Here is a 21,895-nt window from a genome sequence, read left to right on the forward strand (position 1 = left end):
TGTTGGCCATTAGGTACTATGATTACTACACATATTGTGTATTGTATGTTTAAAACAATTATTTAAACATAGATTGAAGAAAGTGCATAGTTTAGAACAAGGGGAAAAAAGGATATGTCAGATCACCATCATCGTTTAATATTCATTTGCTTCCCACAACAAGCAAGGCATTATATATACAATTCAAATGGTTTTTATGTTAAACAACCAGTCTTAAAAGTATTCTTCCCCAGATGAAGTGAACTTTTAAATGTATAGTTTAATTACCTTTAATATCTATCCTATTACTTTATATGCAACCTAATACCATCACAAAGTTGATAGGTAAGTTTGTAAATTCAAAGTCATAGTAAACAACAAAAACCACTTACTTTCTGATCCTAACAAAAAAGAATAGAAGCTCAGAAAATTGGTGCTAAGATATAGCCAACCCTGACAAGGAACTCGTCCTTTCCAATAACTGCACGAGTAATAGGTCACTAACTTTTCTTGCTCTGGCAAACCAAAACATTTTTCAAATTTCAAAAGGGCTTCTCGAAATTTTTCAGGATCGTCTTCTTTTGCAAAAGAATGTTTTCCCTCTTCAGCAATTAATCCCTAAAGGAGACAAAATAATTTCTGAAAATTAGTAATTACCCATCAACAAAAATATACCTCACATGTTTAAACAGTTCCTTGAATAAAACTGTGTATACACATACACACATACCTACAGCTCTTATGGCAGAGGTGAGCAGACCTTCTTTAATTTTGTAATTAATTTTGCAATTCAATTTCTCTAAATTTGCAATTTTGTAATTTAATCTTTTCCTAATGCCTCAAAAGAAGCTACCAAAAATACAGGTGCTAAATATTATTTTGATTGAGTGAAGGGTTCATTCAAAGAGATTCTGAAATGAAAATATCCCTAAGTGCTCTCACAAGGGCACCAAAGACTAACCACTAAGTTTACAACTCTCTTTAGCTCTGATTCTGATATTCATATGTGTGCTTCTGCCAGTCCTGAAAGGTGCCAGTAAAACAATGAGCTTCCATGCAATTTTCATCCTCAAATAAAAGGGTCGAAGAGTTTAGTATTCCATCTACAAACTATCTCCATGCCACTTACTCTTATCTTTCCTTGTACAAAATTAGTAATATCTTCATTTGAATCAAACACAGATAAGGTCTTCATGATATTTTCTTCTAACCATTCCCAATGTTTGGTTATTTCTTCTCTGTCAGCTCCTGATTAATAATAAAAGAGAAAGAGAGACTCAAAGAAAACGTCACACACACAAAAAAACTGCTCTTGATATTTATAAGCTTAGTTTAAAAAGATATAAAATTATATTTGCTCTTTTTAAAAAATGATCATCATCAAGGAACAGGATACAATGTTTATTCTCCATGTCATTCCTAAATGTGAGTATGAACACTAGTTTTCATTATAAATAGAAAGAATAAAATATTTAATGAAAGTGGAGAAAAATAAATACAACTCACGAGAAAAGATATAAAATTCTGAAAACAAGGTACCAGTAACTGGTGCCTACAGTAACCAGTTCTTTTAAGAGAATGTATCGAGTGTGTGCTCAGTTGCTCAGTCGTATCCGACTCTTTGCGACCCCACGGACTGTAGTCCGCAGGCTCCTCTGTCCATGGGATTTTCCAGGCAAGAACACTGGAGTGGATTGCCATGCCCTCCTCCAGGGGATCTTCCCAACTCAGGGATCGAACCTGCATCTCCTGCAGCTCTTGCATTGCAGGCAGATTCTTAACTGCTGAGCCACTAAGGAAGCCATGATATATAGAGTGTGTGTGTTTGTTAGTTGCTCAGTCGTGTCCGACTCTTTGTGAGCCCATGGACTGTAGCCCGCAGGCCCCTCTGTCTATGGGATTTTCCAGGCAAGAATACTGGAGTGGGTTGCCATTCCATTCTCCAGGGGCTCTTCCCAATCAAGGGATTGAACCTGGGTTCCTCACATGGCAGGTAGATTCTTTACCATCTGGGCCACCAGGGAAGCCCAAATATATAGAGTACCAGAATATAAATATACATAATTTAATCTTTAGTCTTCAAATAATACAGTCAGCACTGTGCCTGTGTGACTGAAAACAGCATGCATATGACAATCCTATGCACACTGCGGAAACATGGATCTCAACTGTGGCAACTCTCAGGAGTATGAAGCCTTCTCTCAGTCAATTCTTTCATTAAAAAGCCTAGTCAACTTACCGAAATTTTATCAAAGAGATTAGAAATCCTGTAGCAAGGTTAAATCCTTGTGATCTGCTGAATCAAGGTTAGGTGGTTTACTGAGGGTCAGAGTACTTGCATTGACAGTCAGTATTACACTTAACTCTGGGTTGCTTTGGTTTGAAGAACATTATAATATCTATCAACTTTCCCCTATAACTAACATACCTTTAAGATCTCCCCAGCACTGTAGATTATACAAATCTCACTCAAAAGAAATATTCTGATTTCTAAGTACGTTTTATGACATATGGAGAGTGATACATTAAAAAATTTATTGATGGGTTTCGTTGGTGGTCTAGTGGTTAAGAATCCATTCACCTGCCAATGCAGGGAACATGGGTTCTATCATTGGTCCGGGAAGATATCACATACGGCAGAGCAACTAACCCCATGCCTCACAACTACTGAGCCCACACACTGCAACTACTGAGCTTGTGCACCTAGAGCCCGTGCTCCACAACAACAGAAGTCACCACAATGAAAAGTCTACACTGCAATGAAGACTAGCCCCTGCTCACTGCAACTAGAGAAAGCCCATATGTAGCAACGAAGACCCAGTGGCAGCCAAAAATAAATAATTTTTTTTAAAAAAGTATTGACACTTCACAACTGCCTATTTCCTACAGATCAGTTAGAACTGTATTCATGTTACTCAAGTCATCTTACCATGTGTAATAACTTCCTTTAATGAACCACAAATAAAAGCCATGGGGAAATTTTAAGGCCTTTATTGTGGCCCTTTAGGTATAAAGAAGCTTCACTAATAGGTAACTACTATATTTCTGTGCATTTCCCAGGTGGCTCAGAGGTAAAGAATCTGCCTGCCAATGCAGGAGATGCAGGTTCAATCCCTAGGCTGGGAAGCTCTCCTGGAGGAGGAAATGGCAACCCACTCCCATATTCTTGCCTGGAGAATCCTATGGACAGAGGAACCTGGCAGGCTACAGTCCATAGGGTCACAAAAAGTCAGACATGACTGAGTGACTGAGCACACATGCACTGTGTTTCTGCATCAGGTTAATTTGGGAAGTAAGTTGTATAATCATCCTTTTTTTTTAAGAAATGAGGGTATAATTTCTACCAACTCAACTTAGAGTTGAGGTTATAGACGTCTCATGATGTCAGCAAGTACAATATCTTCCATATTTAGTTTAAATGGTATTCAATTTGAAAGAGTCAGGAGAAAACACTCATCAGAAACACTAAAGGAAATTGAGAGGGAGATGCAAAAAACAAGCCACACAGCTTTAAAAATTAATTGTATGCTATATGTTTACACACATGAACTGTCCAGAAATTCACATGCTTTTGTATTTTTTAAGTATATCTACTTAAAAAAAAGAGAGGGGGAGAAGAGAGAAAGAATCAGAAGAAGACAACCTTTCAACATTAAAAAAACCCATAAATCTCAGATTCTAATTTAGACCCACACTGTAATGGCATCATTAAAGTAGTAACAATTGTCACTGTATTTTTTCTTAATTTTGAGTTGCTATGTTAAGAAGAATCATCCTAATTCCTTTTCTACCACATTAGATAAATGTGGAAGAATCTGAACCACCTGAATGTGGACGCATTTGAACATATTCATGGATGAATATGTTACACTACGTGTAAGTTATCCCTTTATATTTCAGGATATGATGCCTTGTTCAGGTTTTCAGGCTTATATTTTCTTAGAGATCAGCCTTTAAGTTTTGGGCTTGATTCTCCTCATCTGAATTATTCGAGATGAAACAAAGAACTTCATGGGGGAGGTTCTCATCTTCCTAGCAGTTGGGTTAAGCAGGAAAGGTGAGTTGAAGAAAGGAGTCAGATTAGCAGTAGCACTGACCAAAGTTTACTCAGAATCAACACTGCCAGAACACATGCTTCAGGTCTCACATATTAATGGATTTTAAAAAAACCTGTAATCCTTCTTAAATAGATATTTTTCTAGTCTCTCAAAGTAGAGCTGCACATTTAACTCAATTCTAAATCAAAACAACTGGGGAGATTCTATTCCCATATAGGTCATTAAAAAGTATTGAGTAGAGTTCCCTGTGCTATACAGTAGGTTCTTATTAGTTATCTATTTTATAGTAGTGTGTATATGTCAATCCCAATCTCCTAATTTATCTTTCACCCTTCCATATACCTCATTTGTTTTCTACATTTGTAAGTCAACTATACTTCAATAAAAATTAATTTTAAAAAACTGGGGAGTATAAATAAATTTAAATATTCAGTTTCTTAAGATCCTTATTTGTTTGAATTCTATGTTTTAAAAATCATACTTACCACATGCAATTGACAGGTAAATTTGAGAATCTGGGGTCTGGTGTAGGATGCGAAATGGAGCTACTTTTGCAGTAGAGTCTAAGACTGAATCAAGAGTCCCAACCAAAAGTCCTGTTGTAATAAAGAGACTGTTGAAACAAGGATCTTACAAGAGATAAAATCAATACTGCTTCACATGACTAACAACCAATGGATTTTTTTTTTAAATTTCTAACTCAAAGCTTCCTTACAGAGATTTTTCTTAAAGAAAAAAATACAATCGGGATGAAGAGATTACAATGTTCCAATGTCAGTAGTGCTTTAAAAAATTATCTTCCAATAAAATAAGAAGTCAGATTCATTTGTCTAAGCCTCATGATATATTTGCAGCACTTATTTACCTCCTTTACAAAGTTATATATGGAGCAGATAAGAATGTAGATTCTAGTACCAGAGATTTCCTAGGTTTGAATCCCAGTACTAACTTGTGTCAACTTGACCCAGTTGTACTTACCTTTTCTTCATCCTCATTTGTAAAATAAGGGGGTAAAACTGAAGCCTACCACAAAAGGTTGTTGGAAAGATAAAATGAGTTATTATTACACATAAAACACTTAGCACAATGCTTAGCATATAGTAAAAGACTCAATGTTAGCTAATACTATAAGAAAAACAATGGATTTTAACAAGATAAAAATCTTGATTAATTAAAATGCTTAAAGGGGATTTTTTCTTTTTAACATTTAATTCCTCAATTTCAAATTCAAGGTTTTGATCATTTAGCTTCAATTTAATTATCTGATATTTCCTACTCCTCCTAGAGTAAGTTTCCTGTTTTCTTAATTTCTCCCTTAAAGTCTTTGCATAGCAAGTCTGGGCTTCCCTGGTGGCTCAGTGGTAAAGAATCCACCTGCCAATGCAGGAGACCCCAGTTTTATCCCTGGTCCTGGAAGATTCCACGTGCCATGGAGCATCTAAGCCCGTGAGACAACAATTAAGCCAGTGCTCTAGAGCCAGAGAGCCACAACTACTGAGCCCATGTGCCCCAGAGTCCATGCTCAGCAACAAAAGAAGCCTGGGCACTGCAGCTAGAAAGTAGACTGGGCTCTCTGCAACTAGAGAAAAGGCCCACGCAAAGCAACAAAGATCCAGTACAGCCAAAAATAAATAAATAAAAACTTTAAAAGTCTCTGCTAAGCAAGTCTCTTTTTTTTAACCTAGAAATGTTAATGGAAGTATTGTAGCCCAGTGTGGCTAATCCAAATTCTATGTTTTCTTCAAGACCCAATTCCCCTATGAAATCTTCATTGGCAACCCCAAGCAATTATGCCTTCCCTTGTCTCTGATTACTCACAGCACTTAAAGTCCGTATGATACAACCCAGCATTCTGATTATTAGGTTAGTTATTACAACTACTTTCTAAGTACTTCATGTATATTAATTTTGCCTCCTTACCTAGATTATTAGTTCTCTGAGGACAATAACCATGTCTTCTACCTCTAGGTTTCTATCCCTAACTTTCAACATACCGCTAGACACAACGGGAGCAAAATTTGTTGACTTAACTGTATCAGTGAGATGGCCGAGAAACATAAATCAACCTTTCTTTTTTGGAAGCTTTGACTGGTTGAGTGTTGGTTTTACTTTATGAGGCATTCCTCTTTGATTTAGCATACAGACTTGAGAATAACTCAACTATAAAATAGGCCTTTGGCTATTTTCCTATCTTTACCCACTAAGATTTCAAGCAAGATTTGAATGAGAATATAGGTACATTGGCAGATGTGAGGCAGAGAGTTATTATAAGCATAGAGGGAAGTAAATTAGAAGAGTAGAAGATAAAACAAAGAAATAAAGAGAAACTTGGCTCAGTTGAAAGGAAAGGGTGGGAGAGAGATGTAGGAATTGGTAAAAAGTAAAACAGGGGTCACAAATACAGCATATCAATTAACAGTCTTAGAGGGCAGTCTTAGAAAGAAGATTTTGGCAATCACAACATGTGCAGCTTATGGAAAAAGCAATTATCTGATATGAAAAAGTTATAATATGCATTGAAGACTAAGAAAAAGAAATATGAACACCCAGACAAATATTATGAAAGAGACGGTACGGGGGAAGAGAGAATGGGAATGAAGACGCGAGATATAGGAAGTGATTCTATGTCAACTAATGAGGGAACTACTGAAGGGTTGGAGATAAAAGGAAAAATAAGTCTATCACTTTCAGTATGAAAAAGTGACTGTGAGAAATTGGAGATCTGGCTAAGAGATTAGGGATAAAGTAAGACAAGTGGGAGCTGGTGAAAAAGAAAAGTGGGAGTTAAACATACGCAGATAGCCTCTTCAGAGCAATGTAACTGAAATTATTCAGGAAATAGAAAAAAAGGAAGATGTTTTCAGTTTGAAGATGGGAAAGTGAAAATACTAAAGATAAAAGAGGCAGTGAAAGAAAACCAAAAGAGGGAACTATCTTCAGGTTGAAAAAATGGAATCAAGTATATGAATGTCTGTTTATATAAATAAACATGCAATAACTTAACAAAACTGTCAAAATAAGGAGTTCAAATAAAAGCATTAATTAAAAACAGCACTATTTAAGCTGCTGGATTTGGCTGCCATGAATTTAAGTTCTAAAAAAGCTTTCAAAAAAGTTTTTGCAAGTTTGCAAGGAAAATTATTTATTGCACATTTTGCCACATTTCAAAGAAAAGGAGCTCAAAGTCTATTTCCTTCTTCATATACACTAGAAAAAGCAGTATTAGAAGGATGGGAAAAAGAACAAAGAGGTAAAGAAAAGTTTGGCTCAGCTGAAAGTTAACATGGGAGTGTGGATGTGTGAGGAGGCAGAAAGGAAAGGAGAGACTACAGATCATTATTCCTGAGTAACGTAAGAAAAATTAGTTCTTTGATAGAAAGTTTGAGACTGGGGACAAAGTAGTCAAAATCACTGGCATGAAAGGTCATTTTTTTGCAACAGAAATGTTTGCAAGATTATAAGTGCTTTACACTATGCAGAAAGGAAATTGGTCAGTTTTGGTAAGTGCTTTAAATCTGGCAGCTAATGCAAAATCATGCAACAAATAATTTGGAAGCTAGTGTAACACATTTCAAGTCACTTGGGGAAGTCTTCCAGCTCATTAAGCTATAATCATCATCACGTCCCTGCAAGTCATTCAGGAATTAATATGTACCAATGTCTGGGTTCTAGAAGTACAAGAAAATAAGCAGAGAACTTTGGGTTGATTTTCCATATACACAGAGGTTTATCATCTGACAGCCTGAACATCCAAGGTCATGGATCAGCCTACATATGGGAAGGTCTATAGCAATAGAAACGGGCTTCCCTGATGGCTCAGAGGTAAAGAATCCGCCTGCAATGCAGAAGCCTCAGGAGACATGGGTTCGATTCCTGGGTGGGAAGATCCCCTGGAGGAGGGCATGGCAACCTACTCCAGTCTTCTTGCCTGGAGAATCCCATGGACAGAGGAGCCTAGTGAGCTACAGTCCACAGGGTTGCAGACAGCTGGACATGACTGAAGTGACTTAGCACGCATGCATAGCAATGGTAAATTGGGAAAAGAATACTGTCTGTCAGCTGCAGGACAGAACAAGAGTTAAAAATATCAAGAAACTCAAATCATTTTTTGAATGTCTATAACGCAGTAAGGTAATGTTCTAGACCCTGTTTGTGCAGTTTATAGCACTCTGTCATATAAGTAGCAACAAACTTCTGAAAGAAACCATCACCATAGTTGATGTGAAATATTTTTTATTAAATGATACAGCAAGATAACAAAAAACAAAGTTCTATGATTTTAAAAAACAGACAACTTGTGGGTAATGAACTGTTCATGAACCAATTATTTTTAGATGGATAGAGATAGAGCACCATTGATGTCAGAGATGAAAAAATATCCTAGCATGTCATATAGTCCAACTACCGAGACATTCATCTATTCTACAGTATCCTTGATAGGATGCCTAGCTTTTCCCTTTTTAACTCCAGAGTTCTCCCAAGGCAGCCTATTGCACTGGTGGGAATTTCTACTAATTAGAAACATTTCTAAAATATTTTTACAATTGACCCATGAACAACGCAGGGGTTAGAGGTGTCGACCCCCACGCAAGTCAAACTGCATATAACTTCATAGTTGGCCTTCCATGTCTGCAGCTCTGCACCCTCAGATTCAACAAACTGAAGACTGTATAATACTGTTGCATTTATTGGGGAAAAAAGCCACATAAAGTGGACCCATGCAGTTCAAACTCCATGTTGTTCAAGGGTGAACTGTAAATATCTAGATGTTATATAATTAAAGCTGGCTTCATGAGCTTATGACCTGTCCATAGGGCCTCATGCCAGAAGGGCCCCATGCTTGCTTTAATACTCTGCTGTTACATTTTTAAATTCTTAATTTTATAACATAGAGCCCTGCACATTTTCTATTTTTTTCCCCTGCATTTTCATTTTGCACTGTGCCACATACATTAGGTAGCCAATCCGGGTTACAGTGGTTATCTCTGGGCAGCAGGATGATGGGTGGTCATTATTTTCTTTTTCACACCTATACATATTTTCTGAAATGAACATTTTTTTAACCTTTAAGATAGAAAAATGAAAGTATTTCTTACACACTTTAAAAAAACAGAAAATGATGGTCTTCCTTAGGATAAATACCACTTTTGCAACTTTGGGACCATACAAAATATATGCTCTATTCAATATGGTAGGCCTTCAAATATTATTAATATGATTATAGTTCTCTTGTCTCCCCATGCTTATTATTCTAGTCTCCTGGCTTAAAATATACCGAGTTCTTTCATCTGTTTGTTGTAAGAGATTGTCTGAGTCTCTTATTATTTCTTCTGCTATTCTCTTAACATACCTATTTGTCAAAGTCTCATAAAATGTGTCTTTCAAACCTGAATATGAGATAAGATCTGAACAAATGCAGGTTTTTTATACTGTAGGCTACATGGTTCTATTAATGCTGTCAAAGATCATACTAGCTTTTTAGTCATGATGTCATATTATCATCATACTAACCTTGTGATAAATTAACCTACTTTGTCCTTTTTCACAAACACAAGCACCAACTTAGGTATTCTCTGTCCTGTACAGTTGATTTAAAAAAAAATAAAACGCAGTTTACATTTACCTATGCAGTTTACATTTACCTATGTTAAATTTTATCTCATTGATTTCAACTGAGCTTTTAACTTGTCCAGATCTATCTGAATCTTGACTTTCTTTTCCATGATAGTGATTCTCAACTGTAACTGCAAGTTTGAATCATTTGGGGGAGGTTTTTTTAAGGTTTATTTATTTTAATTTATTTTATTTCTGGCTGTGCTGGGTCTTCGTTACTGCACAGGCTTTTCTCCAGTGGCGGCAAGTGGGGGCTACTCTCTAGTTGTGGTTTGAGGGTTTCTCATTGTGGTGGCTTCTCTTGTTGCGGAGCACAAGCTCTAGCATGTGTGGGCTCAGTAGTTGCAGCTCCCTAGCTCTAGAGCACAGACTCAATAGTTGTGACACAAGGGCTTAGTTGCTCCAGGGCATGTGAGAGCTTCCCCCATCAGGGATTGAACCCATGTCTCCTGCATTGGCAGGCAATTCTTTACCACTGAGGCACCAGGTAAGCCCTGGAGGAGTTTTACAAACTACTCAAGCTCAACTTTTAAAACCACTAAAGCCTCAAGATTCTAATTTAATTCATCTGGGGTAGGGCCCAGGTATTTTATTTTTCATTAACTGTGTTTTATAAAAATTTTCAAAATGAGAATAATAAACTAAAACTTCTATGTGCCCATGACATAACTTCAATAATTACCAACATTTTGCCAATCTTCTATCATTATTTCCTCCTAGAGTATTTTAAAGTAAATCCCAAATATCATATCATTTTACCCATAAACACTCCAGTGTCATTTAGTTTATTTAAAAAGGTTCTCAGTTGAATCTAATATGCAGCCAGTATTGAGAAAACTGATCTATGGTATTAACTGTCACTTACAATTTTCAGACACCTGCAAATTTGATAAACATTTTTTTCTTATATTAGGTTAATGATAATATGAACAAGTAGGCTGAGTGTTGGAGGAAGGGACGCTATAAAATAGCCAAAGCTTGAAGATGGTACTCATTATCGATGTGCTAGTTTAGTACACTTTCATTTGACAAGTGGCTTTTTCTGCCTGTACACTAGATTGAGGACACTGTAAGGCAACACTGCTCGAGCTCCAGAAGTTATTAAAACGCACTTCCTAATACAAATAACATTTAATTTCCATTCTAAGTGAAACACTCAATTATAAATTGTGGCCATAGAAATGACTGTTGAAACTTTATTCTGTATCTTGTCTTCAGTTGCCAGGTTTACAAAGTCAAACAAGTACACCTTTACTGAATTTTTTATAATCTCAGGTTCATTAAATGTTGATGAATAAGCTAATTAGTAAACTTAGTAGGAAACACATTCAAATAGGAGAAAGTAGTGTTCTCAGTAAAGGCCGTAGGTCTTCCTCTTTCTACTGCTTTTGCTGCCAGTTCTAAGTCCTTAAAACAAGATTGTGAACTCTTCTTTTACAACAATCCAATAGACATAGTTGACATTTTGAAAGCTGCCAACTTTACACTAAAAGCTTTAGAAAACAGTTAATAAAAATAATTCTCTTGCCTTATTTTCCCTTTCCTTGCATTTTTTACAGGCATTTACTTGAAAACTAGATATACATAAGCACTCATTCCCTTCCCTAACTGAAAATAAAGCTTTGTTTCATTAAAGAATTTAGAATTTTGTAAAGATAAGTAACTGAGCATAAATGGCAGATTACAATGTCATGGGGAAAAAAAGAATGTAAGAATTATCCATCAAATCCAGCTATACTTCTAAAGATTAAAACAGAGAAATATGAGATTGTTACCATCTTTATTTACAGCACCTTAATACACTTCAAGACTTATGCATCAAGGCACAAAAAGAGTAGCCCTCAGAAAATTAAAGAAAATAACAATATCTGAATTCCCAGGGGCAAAGCCAAAAGCAAGCGTGGCAGCAAATGGAAACTCATATATAGTACAGTATTTTAAAAATATTGTTAGCAGAACTAAAGCTGGCTATGATTTTGGTTAGTGTAAAACAAGAGGGCAACCAATTTAAGGATAAAAATCAACAAATGTGATTACCTCTTGTTTTAAAACTTCACTTTTTTATACTGGAATGAAAGAGAAAAAAACAAAACCATCTAGACTGGAATTCAAAGGGAAGTGGAGACAAAAAACAACAAAGGTTTCATTCTCAAGTCCTTTTGATTTTCTATCTCCAGTTTTCCAGGTTTTCCTCTTCTATAGATGAGGGCGTTGCTCTTCAACAAACCCTTCTGGTTGCTAAGGGCAATATAGCTTGAGTTTCCTATTTTCAGCCACAAATAAGTGAATCTGGAGTACTTGCTGTGTCCCCAACAACTGCCATCTTTTGCTTCTGCACTAGCATATTATTCCTCCCGCTTACAGCGTCCTCCCCAGTTCTCTCTACCAAGCCACATCCCAGATCTTGTTAGTGCTGAGAGATGGCTGATTTAATTTAAAAAAAACAATCCAAACTGGCTTTTGACAAGTTGCTCCACAGATGTCAAGCTGGAATTCTGCCACCAGAATACCACCTATTGTTATTAATCACTGCTTTTAGGAAATCTTTGTATCATTTAACAGGAAATTAGATAAAGCATCCTTTACACCAGATCTGGCCCTGGAAAATTGCTTTGGGAGTTTCAAATACTCCTCGTGCATGACTATTTATAAGCCACTCAAACCAGGCAGATATTATTACTGACTACCTCAATAATTACATATTTGCTTGCTTACTTATTATTTGTCTGTCCTACCAGATTATAAAGTCTGTGGGGGTAGAAACTATTTTTGTTTTATTCACCACTGTATACCCAACACCCAGACCAGTAGCCAGCTACCACCTATTTCTCTGTTTCTTTTCACAGCGAAATTCCTAGACAGAATTATGTATATTCAGTCTGTTCCAAAATATCTGCTTGGCTCATGTACTGTAGTTGGAGAAGGAAATGGCAACCCACTCCAGTGTTCTTGCCTGGAGAATCCCAGGGACGGGGGAGCCTGGTGGGCTACCATCTATGGAGTGGCACAGAGTCGGACACGACTGAAGCGACTTAGCAGCAGCAGCATGTACTCTAGTCCCTCTGGTCTCTACTCATAGGTCACCTTAAGGAAGCATTCCTAAACCACACTTATCTAAATTACCAATCCCCTCCCCTCTCTATTAGTATACCTTACTTTATTTTTCTTCATAGCATTTACCGCTACCAGCCATATATTAATTTGTCTCCCTCAACTAAAATGTTAGTTGGACATGATTGAGTGACTGAACAAAAACTACTCCAAATCAATTTCTATAAGTTGTCGTTCAGTCATGAAGTCATGTCTGATTCTTTGTGACCCCATGGATTCCAGGCTTCTCTGTCCTTCACCATCCCCCAGAGTTTGCTCAAACTCATGTCCATTGAGCCAATGATGCCATCTAACCATCTCATTCTCTGTTGACCCCTTCTCCTCCTGCACTCAATCTTTCTCAACATCACAGTCTTTTCCTGTGAGTTAGCTCATCGTATCAGGTGGCCAAAGTATTGGAGCTTTAGTATCAGTCTTTCCAATGTGTATTCAGGGTTGATTTCCTTTAGGATTAACTGGTTTGATCTCCTTGCAGTCCAAGGGACTCTCAAGAGTCTTCTCCAGCACCACAGTTCAAAAGCATCAATTCTTCAGCACTAAGGGCTTCCCTCATAGCTCAGTTGGTAAAGGATCTGCCTGCAATGCAGGAGACCCCAGTTTGATTCCTGGGTTGGGAAGATCCACTGGAGAAGGGATAGGCTACCCACTCCAGTATTCTTGGGCTTCCCTGGTGGCTTAGCTGGTAAAGAATCCACCTGCAGTGCAGGAGACCTAGGTTCGATCCCTGGGTTGGGAAGATCCCCAGGAGAAGGGAAAGGCTACCCACTCCAGTATTCTGGCCTGGAGAATTCCATGGACTACACAGTCCATGGGGTCGCAAAGAGTCAGTTACCACTGAGCGACTTTCACTTTCACTTTCAAGCCTTCTTTATGGTCCAACTCTCACATCCATACATGACTACTAGAGAAACCACAGCTTTGACTATACAAACCTTTGTCAGATACAACATGAGAAAAGTAATTACTAGAAAAAAATGGTACAAATATAGATCCTTATTTGCTCTTCAGGTAAAGAAAATGGCACTAACAAAGACAGAAATATAAATCAACGGAACAAAATAAAAAGCTCGGAGATAAATCCACGCACATATGGACACCTTATCTTTAACAAAGGAGGCAAAAATATACAATGGAGAAAAGAAAACTTCTTTAACAAGTGGTGCTGGGAAAACTGGTCAACCATGTGTAAAAGAATGAAACTAGAACACTTTCTAACACCATATACAAAAATAAACTCAAAATGGATTAAAGATCTAAATGTAAGACTAGAAACTATAAAACTCTTAGAGAGAAACACAGGCAGAACACTCTCTTGACATAATCACAGCAAGATCCTCTAGGACCCACCTCCCAAAGTAATGGAAATAAAAACAAAAATAAACAAATGGGATCTTATTAAATTCAAAAGCTTTTGCACAATGAAGGAAACTATAAGCAAGGTGAAAAGGCAGCCTTCAGAATGCGAGAAAATAATAGCAAATGAAAACAACTGACAAACAATCTTCAAAATATACAAGCAGCTCATACAGCTCAATACCAGAAAATTGAACAATCCAATCAAAAAGTGGGCCAAAGAACTTAACAGACATTTCTCCAAAGACATACAGATGGCTAATAAACACATGAAAAGATGCTCAACATCACTCATTATTAGAGAAATACAAATCAAAACCACAATGAGGTATCATCACACGCTGGTCAGAATGGCTGCCATCAAAAAGTCAAAAAGTCTACAAACAGTAAATGCTGGAGAGGGTGTGGAGAAAAGGGAACCCTCTTACACTGCTGGTGGGAATGCAAACTGGTACAGCCACTATGGAGAACAGTGTGGAGATTCCTTAAAAAACTGGAAATAGAAATGCCGTATGACTCAGCAATCCCACTGCTGGGCATACACACCAAGGAAACCAGAATTGAAAGAGACACATGTACTCCAATGTTCATTGCAGCACTGTTTACAATAGCTAGGACATGGAAGCAACCTAGATGTCCATCAGCAGATGAATGGATAAGGAAGTTGTGGTACATATACACAATGGAATATTACTCAGCTATAAAAAGGAATGCATTTGAATCAGTTCTAATGAGGTGGATGAAACTGGAGCCTACAGAAAGAGAAACACAAATACAGTATATTAACACATAAATGCAAGGCAGCAAAAGAGACACAGGTGTAAAGAACAGATTTTTGGACTATGTGGAAGTAGGGGAGTGTGGGATGATTTGAGAGAATAGCATTGAAACATGTACATTATCATATGTGAAATAAATGGAGAATGTAAGTTTGATGCATGAATCACAGCACTCAAAGCCGGTGCTTTGGACAGCCTAGAGGGATGGAGTGGGGAGGAAGGTGGGAGTGGGGTTCAGGATTGGGGGACACATGTGCACCCGTGGGTGATTCATGTTGATGTATGGCAAAAATCATCACAATACTGTAAAGAAATTATCCTCCAATTTAAATTAATTAATTTAAAAAAAAGAAAATGGCACTAAACACATCATTCCTTTATCAACAGATAAATGAGTGTCAAATGTTTAATCAGTTGCTCACAAGTTTCAAAACTCATTTGACTCACAAAACAGTGCTGTGAGATACTGAAGATAAGTTCTGTTCCCATTTTACATGTTACCAAGCTTTTATAAAACAATCGTAATTGTTTTATAAAACAGACACATAAAAATATTAAAGAATCAGGGACGATAAAGGAAATAGGGTTAATGGGGTACATTGAATCACTGGACTAGGTGGTGCATTCATGCATTTGTGGATTTTGGCTTGTAGTTGACTTACTAAAAAGAAAAATCTCATTAGGGTAACCCCTATGGAAGGCAAATCACACTGTGCTCACTTCCCTTCCTGGGACATTTTGATACAGGTGAAATTAAGTAAAAATTACCTTCAAAGATCTCTTTTAATGATATGACAAGAACAAACAGGTCTGCAGGTTTTGAAAAATGAAGATTGGTCAGTGTCATCACTTCTTAGTATTCTTTTTTCATTAGAACAAAATCTACTTGACAGCCAATATTAATTTCCCACTTACATTATAAACTTCCAATATGTTAACCAAAAAAAGAAAAGAAATCAACTTCTTTGCATACAATTCATTATCACTTTAACTCTTGAGGATTGAGGATTCATGACCCTAAGGTGAACTGGGGTGGTGGTTCCCAGGCTATGCTTAAGGGGAGGAAAGACCCTAGCAGCAAGCAGAGGAGCGAAAAGGCCAAGAGAGCAGTGTATTAACAGGTATCTGAAGAAAGGCTTGAAGCTGACAGGTATGCACTCAATAATCCTTCCATTACTACCTAGAAAAAGTAATGACACTGACCATCCTTTATATCTCAAAACCTCCTACAAAGCTGTCCTTCATCATTCTAAGAGATCTTTAAAGGCAACTGTTTACTGGATTTCACATGGATACATGTTCCAGGAAGGGAAGAAGAGAGGGGAGCATAGAGTGTGATTTGCCTCCCTAGGGGTTGCCCCATGGGATTTTTTTCTTTACTAAGCCAAAATGATATTTATTAATTTACAGTGTGGTGGTGTGGGGGCGGTGGACTGGGTGGGAGGGTTGATCTTTCCTTATCTAAAATGAAATGTCAAGGCCACTATTTGGCACCCAGGTCCCAGTAATGAGGTATCTGGGAGGCCAAAATTTTATCAGCTAGTTCCTTTGTGAGTATGGAATGCAGGACTATTTTGCTAAGGAAAACTTGAGAACATTTTCAGAGTTAGGTCCTTGAGTTGGGAGTAGGGAAAAGGGAGAGAAAAACCTTGTATTTTTGAGGGATGGTCATGAAGAACTTTTTTAAAGGCTACCTAATTGATTTTTATGTATTGTTTATTTATGATAACTCACATAGTGATTTATTAAGTTTATATAAATATCATAAAATGGGGAGCTCATTTCAAATGTTATCATGTTCCAGTGTTTACAGATGGTTTAATTTCAAAGTATCAGTGCCAAGATGCAAGAAGGGATAAAGAAACATCCTCCATTTTCATGTTTTATTTCTTAGTCTAGTTCTACACCACAAAAAAAATAAGGTCTACTAAAGGAGATTGTCAGTCTAACACACAAGAACCTGCTCACACTATTCAGATATGAGAAATTCAAGAGTAAAATACTGGGACTTCCCTGGTGGTCCAGTGGCTAAGACTCTGAGCTCCCAATGCAGGGAGCCAGGGTTTGAAACCTGATCAGGGAACTAGATCCCACATGCTGCAACTAAGACCCAGTGCAGCCAAATAAATATTTTTTTTTTAAAAAGAGTAAAATATTTTCAACAAACCATCTAAATTAAAGCTTCCTAATTGGCAGACCTTCCTAGGTCTCATACTAGAGTACTTAATAGAATGTAGCCCCATAATTTCACTCATGTAGTAGCTCTCATCTGACAAGCAAATTGTTGATTTGTGCTTAATAAGCCAAATATGCATAAATTATTTTTAACTACATAAAGCCAAGTAAGTTATGACCAACCTAGACAGTATATTAAAAAGCAGAGACATTACTTTGTCCACAAAGGTCCGTCTAGTCAAGGCTATGGTTTTTCCAGTAGTCATGTATGGATGTGAGAGTTGGACTATAAAGAAAGCTGAGTGCCGAAGAATTGATGCTTTTGAACTGTGGTGTTGGAGAAGACTCGTGAGAGTCCCTTGGACTGCAAGGAGATCCAACCAGTCCATCCTAAAGGAGATCAGTCCTGGGTGTTCATTGGAAGGACTGATGTTGAAGCTGAAACTCCAATACTTTGGCCACCTGATGTGAAGAGCTGACTCATTTGAAAAGACCCTGATGCTGGGGAAGATTGAGGGCAGGAGGAGAAGGGGACAACAGAGGATGAGATGGCTGGATGGCGTCACCGACTCAATGGGACATGAGTTTGGGTGGACTCCAGCAGTTGGTTATGGACAGGGAGGCCTGGTGTGCTGCAGTTCATGGGGTCGCAAAGGGTTGGACATGACTGAGTGACTGAACTGAACTGAAATGAACTGAACTGAAGTGGTAAATCTAGGTGCCAGAGAAAAGTCATTACCCTTATCATCCGGGAGGAACAAGGAATACTGCAAGGTAACTGCAAAACTCTAGAAGGGTGAATTACTTCTCTAAATGAAAATCAATTTATCTGAAAAATAATCTTATGTATAAAAAATTTTTCACAAGATATTCCACACTGCTGGGAACTAGGACAATTAAGTAAGATACAGTTAGGTAAATGCTAAGTAATCTACCAGATATCCACTAGAAGTGTTTCAGAAAATTTAGAAAAGGACTTCATAATTCTAACTTCCAAGTTAGTCACCTGCTAAAACCATCCTAGGGTTCTCTGTTGCTCCAATTCCATTATTAGAATAAAAAAAAGAGCCAACTAACTTCACCAAATCCACAGCTACATTCATTACAGTGCTGGTGCTTATTGCCAATTATCACATGGCCAAGAAATGAAATCTTAAAAAAAGTACAATATTAGCATCTCTAGGTGTTCATTTTCTTCATTAAAACAAAATGTATAAACGAAACTCTTAAAGGGGGAGCATGTAGCATTGGATTTTAGCAAACAAAATGGACAAAGGCAAGCTTATGCTGGCACAGAATCAATCTCCTATGAGAGCGAATCCAAATGTGTATTTGTGGTAAAGCACAGCAAAGCTGTTGGGCTCACAATTTTAAGAATACAGTAACTGAGCAGCCATGAAAATCAGCACACACTTTTGCTCTGGACCAAAAAGAACCAAATAAACCTTAAAAACACCTCCTTGCTCCATTCTGATCCATTTTAATTTACACGAAATATAATAGTGGTAGCTCTCACGTGGTAATTTCAAGCATCCTACCACACAACAGATAAAGACAAATATGCTGAGATACGAACTGACCACAAAAATGGGGCTACAGCTGTTCTCATCATACAGGTATGGCAGAAATCTTGGTTTACTTCTTCAGACAAACCCTCTCTTCTTTTAGAGAGATGGGGCTAGAGTAAATGCGAATGGGTGGGAGAGAGATAAGAAACTGGTGCAACTGATGCATGCTTTAAGAAAAAGCATGTCAAAGGAATTCCCTGGTGGTCCAGTGGTTATGACTCCCGGGCTCTAGATGCCAAGGGACCTGGGTTCAATCCCTGGTCAGGAAACTAAAATCCCACAAGTCACGTGGCAAAAAATAAACAAACAAAACAAAACAAAAAAACCCAGCGTGTCAAATGAAAACCCAAATACAGAAAACAAGGAGTGATTATATAAAGAAAATTTGCAACAAGTAAAAACATATTTATGACTACATAACAGTGATTTGATTCTCAAAAATCTGATTTACCTATTACTTTTCAGGAACACAGTAGTTGTAACAAAGTGAAATAAACTTTGGTAAATGTGGACAGGAGCACCAGAAAAATTCTTGTCAAATAAAATTATGGGGAACCAAAATTTTATGCTCTAACACTGGGCTGGAAAATATATTTTAAATATATTCTGATCTGTTTTCAATGGACTCAAATGGGCAAATTACATCACTGGGCAATTATGAATACTGATTCTCAAATTTTAATCTGGAAAATATATACATCTATTAAATGGAAAGACTCCTCTGCAAAATAATACTTCTAATTTTTGAAAATTATAAAGTGGCAAAACATGAAGTTTAATCAGGCAATTTTTGTGGTGGTATTTTCAAGAGGGCTCTTTTAGAAGCTGAATAGGATGAATAGGTCAGGCAAGATATTTTTTTAAATGTCCCATAGAACCTCAGAATTCTCACCACACTACCGGAATCTTAAAAAAAAAGGAAACAATAGCACATGTTCATCACCATCTCAACAATACACATTGATATGGCGCCTATAATCTTTCATTTTATCCTCTCAACTCTGAGGTAGACACCATTTAACAGAAGAGAAAAAGCAATGCCTTCAGTTATTTGGTTCTAATTACAATTTGCCTGGTTTAGCAGTTACAGGTCATAATTATAATTTGCCTGTTTTCTGATTATTTCCCTCAAACCCGACCCTCTGCCACTTATCTAGATTATGAACACTTCAAAGACAGGGAACTGAATATTAATTATCTTTGTATACTAGCATTCCATATGGCACACAGTAGACTCTTAAGGTTGAATGAATGAAAGAATTTGTGCAACATCGTTCAACAGGAGATTATGATGGGACTAACAAGCAGGTTTTGAGACACGTCCTTCTCGTTCCATCTCGCTGCTGAATTAATCCTGGACCATCACTTCAAGGCCACAATATCAAACTAGAAGTTGTCACGAAAATGAGCTCTAGTCTCCCCAGTGACCAAAAGTTTGCACGCACCTGCCCAAGAAGGCTGGTCTCAAAACAAAGTTCCCAGACTAGACCTAAATAGAGTTCTCGATTTGTAAATCAAAGAAATGAAGGCAGGATGAATTAGGCGGGAAGAGAAACTCCCGTTTGTTCGGTCGGTTTGCTTTACAACCTTGACTCTGAAATAAAGGGCAGCCAGCGCCAAACACTCAAGAGAGAAACGAGTACACCTGTTACTTTGGGAGGGGATCCCAAGGATGGAAAACTTGGAGACAAAGTGAAAAACGCTAAATGGGGAGGAATTAGCAATTCTGAGACCTACTCCTCACTTCCCCCAACCCCCCGCACTCCGACTCTCTCTCCCCGACCCCGACTCCCTAATCTCTCTTTTGACGCCAAACCCCTAGCTGTGATTGGAATTCCTCCCTTTCTCCTCATCCGTCCTCCCACACAATTACACCCCCCACCCCCCAGGGTAGTGGCTAACGATGGGGGGGGAGGGGAGGTTGTGGAAAAAAGTTAAGTGCACAACTGCGAACTGGCCCTGATCACTAGCCTAAAAGCGATCTGCCCACGTCTAACGCTTGTCACCAGCGCCCTCCCCCATGGGAAGCGACAGAGCAGGTACTCTGCCTCTGAAAGAGCCCCTCCTTTACCTCCGATTCTTCCTTGGCTTCAGAAAGAACCCCCTCCTCCCTTTCGCTGTCCCACCCAAAGAGCGACTGCTGGTCCAGGGAGGCGTTCTCAGGACTCAGTGAGGGCGACGGAAAGGTGGTGGCGAGGGGAGAAGAATTCGAGTCCCACTACCCCCCCTTCCCCGCCCAGGGTTTAGGATCTGGCGGCGGGCAGCGACGAGTAACTGTGTCCCTCGCCTCCTTTTAAGTACCAGCGAACACGGGGCCCGAAGCAGGGAGGGTGGGGGTAATGGCCAGAGCTTACCTGTGAGCCCCCCGCCGCCTTCCTCCCCGTAGCCCCGACGCCGCTGCAGCACGAAGTAGTCATTGGACCTTTCCATCATCCACAGCTTCAGCGCATTTTTCAGGAGCACTTCCTCGGGCTTCAGCCACATCGCGAAGAACTTTATGCTGCCCTGGAGCCGCCACCCAGATGCCCTCCTCACCTCACCCCTCTACTCTTTTCCTCCCCTCTACTTCTCCTCCCACCAAATCTGCCTCAGGCGGCAGCCGCTCAGGTTCTGCTTTTCCACACTTCCCCCAACCCTCCCTTCTCTCCCACGTAGGCAGCGAGATTGCCAGTTCCCTCCCACAGCACTAACGCCCGACTGGGAAATAGTCCTGTTCCTTTCCCTTCTGGGAATTGTAGTTTTCTTCCCGCTTTTCTGTACTCAAGCACCTGGAGCGCGGGACTACACTTCCCACAACCCATTGGGGGTGAGAACTGGGTGCGGGTGCTTTCAAAGCGAGTCCAGCCACTAGTTAAGTGGATTTTGCCAATCGAAAGTTTAAAGTGGTTTTTGGAGCAAATAAGTGAGGCCCGGGTATAGAAGTGTTGTTTCTTCTCATCCTTTTAGAGCTGAGAGTGTTAAACTGTAGTAAATAGTTTCCGGAATTTGGGAGTAACGAACGGCCATTCTGGGAAGGAGCAGTAGCGGTAACTAACGTTTTGTTGTTCAGTAGCTCAGTCGTGTCCGACTCTTTGCGACCTCATTGACTGTAGCCCACCAGGCTTCTCTGTCCATGGAATTCTCCAGGCAAGAATACTGGAGTGGGTTGCCATTTCCTTCTCTAGAACTAACGTTTAATGAGCTCTTACTATGTACTAAAGCGATTTCACTTACAGTGTCTCATATAATCCTTACAGAAGTCTCACAGTGTATATCTCAT

The 21,895-nt window shown here is 38.6% G+C and overlaps 1 protein-coding gene across 2 annotated transcripts in view; it reads right to left on the bottom strand.

Moving 5' to 3' along the window:
• Nucleotides 1-21,283, bottom strand: part of TBC1D8B (TBC1 domain family member 8B) — a 76,063-nt gene extending 54,780 nt beyond the window's left edge. For both annotated transcript variants that reach the window (XM_081565386.1, XM_081565385.1), the window contains exons 1-4: nt 20,991-21,283; nt 4,523-4,633; nt 1,109-1,227; nt 372-597 (exon numbers count right to left, since the gene is read on the bottom strand). In XM_081565386.1, coding sequence (XP_081421512.1) covers nt 372-597; nt 1,109-1,227; nt 4,523-4,633; nt 20,991-21,120 — 586 coding nt within the window. In that variant the 5' untranslated portion in view covers nt 21,121-21,283. The remainder of the gene's footprint in view (nt 1-371; nt 598-1,108; nt 1,228-4,522; nt 4,634-20,990) is intronic.
• Nucleotides 21,284-21,895: the final 612 nt, after the last annotated feature.

This window comes from Giraffa tippelskirchi, chromosome X (assembly GCF_054371585.1).
Source record: "Giraffa tippelskirchi isolate mGirTip1 chromosome X, T2T-mGirTip1v1.2.pri, whole genome shotgun sequence".
In the NCBI taxonomy this organism is placed as follows: Eukaryota; Metazoa; Chordata; class Mammalia; order Artiodactyla; family Giraffidae; genus Giraffa; species Giraffa tippelskirchi.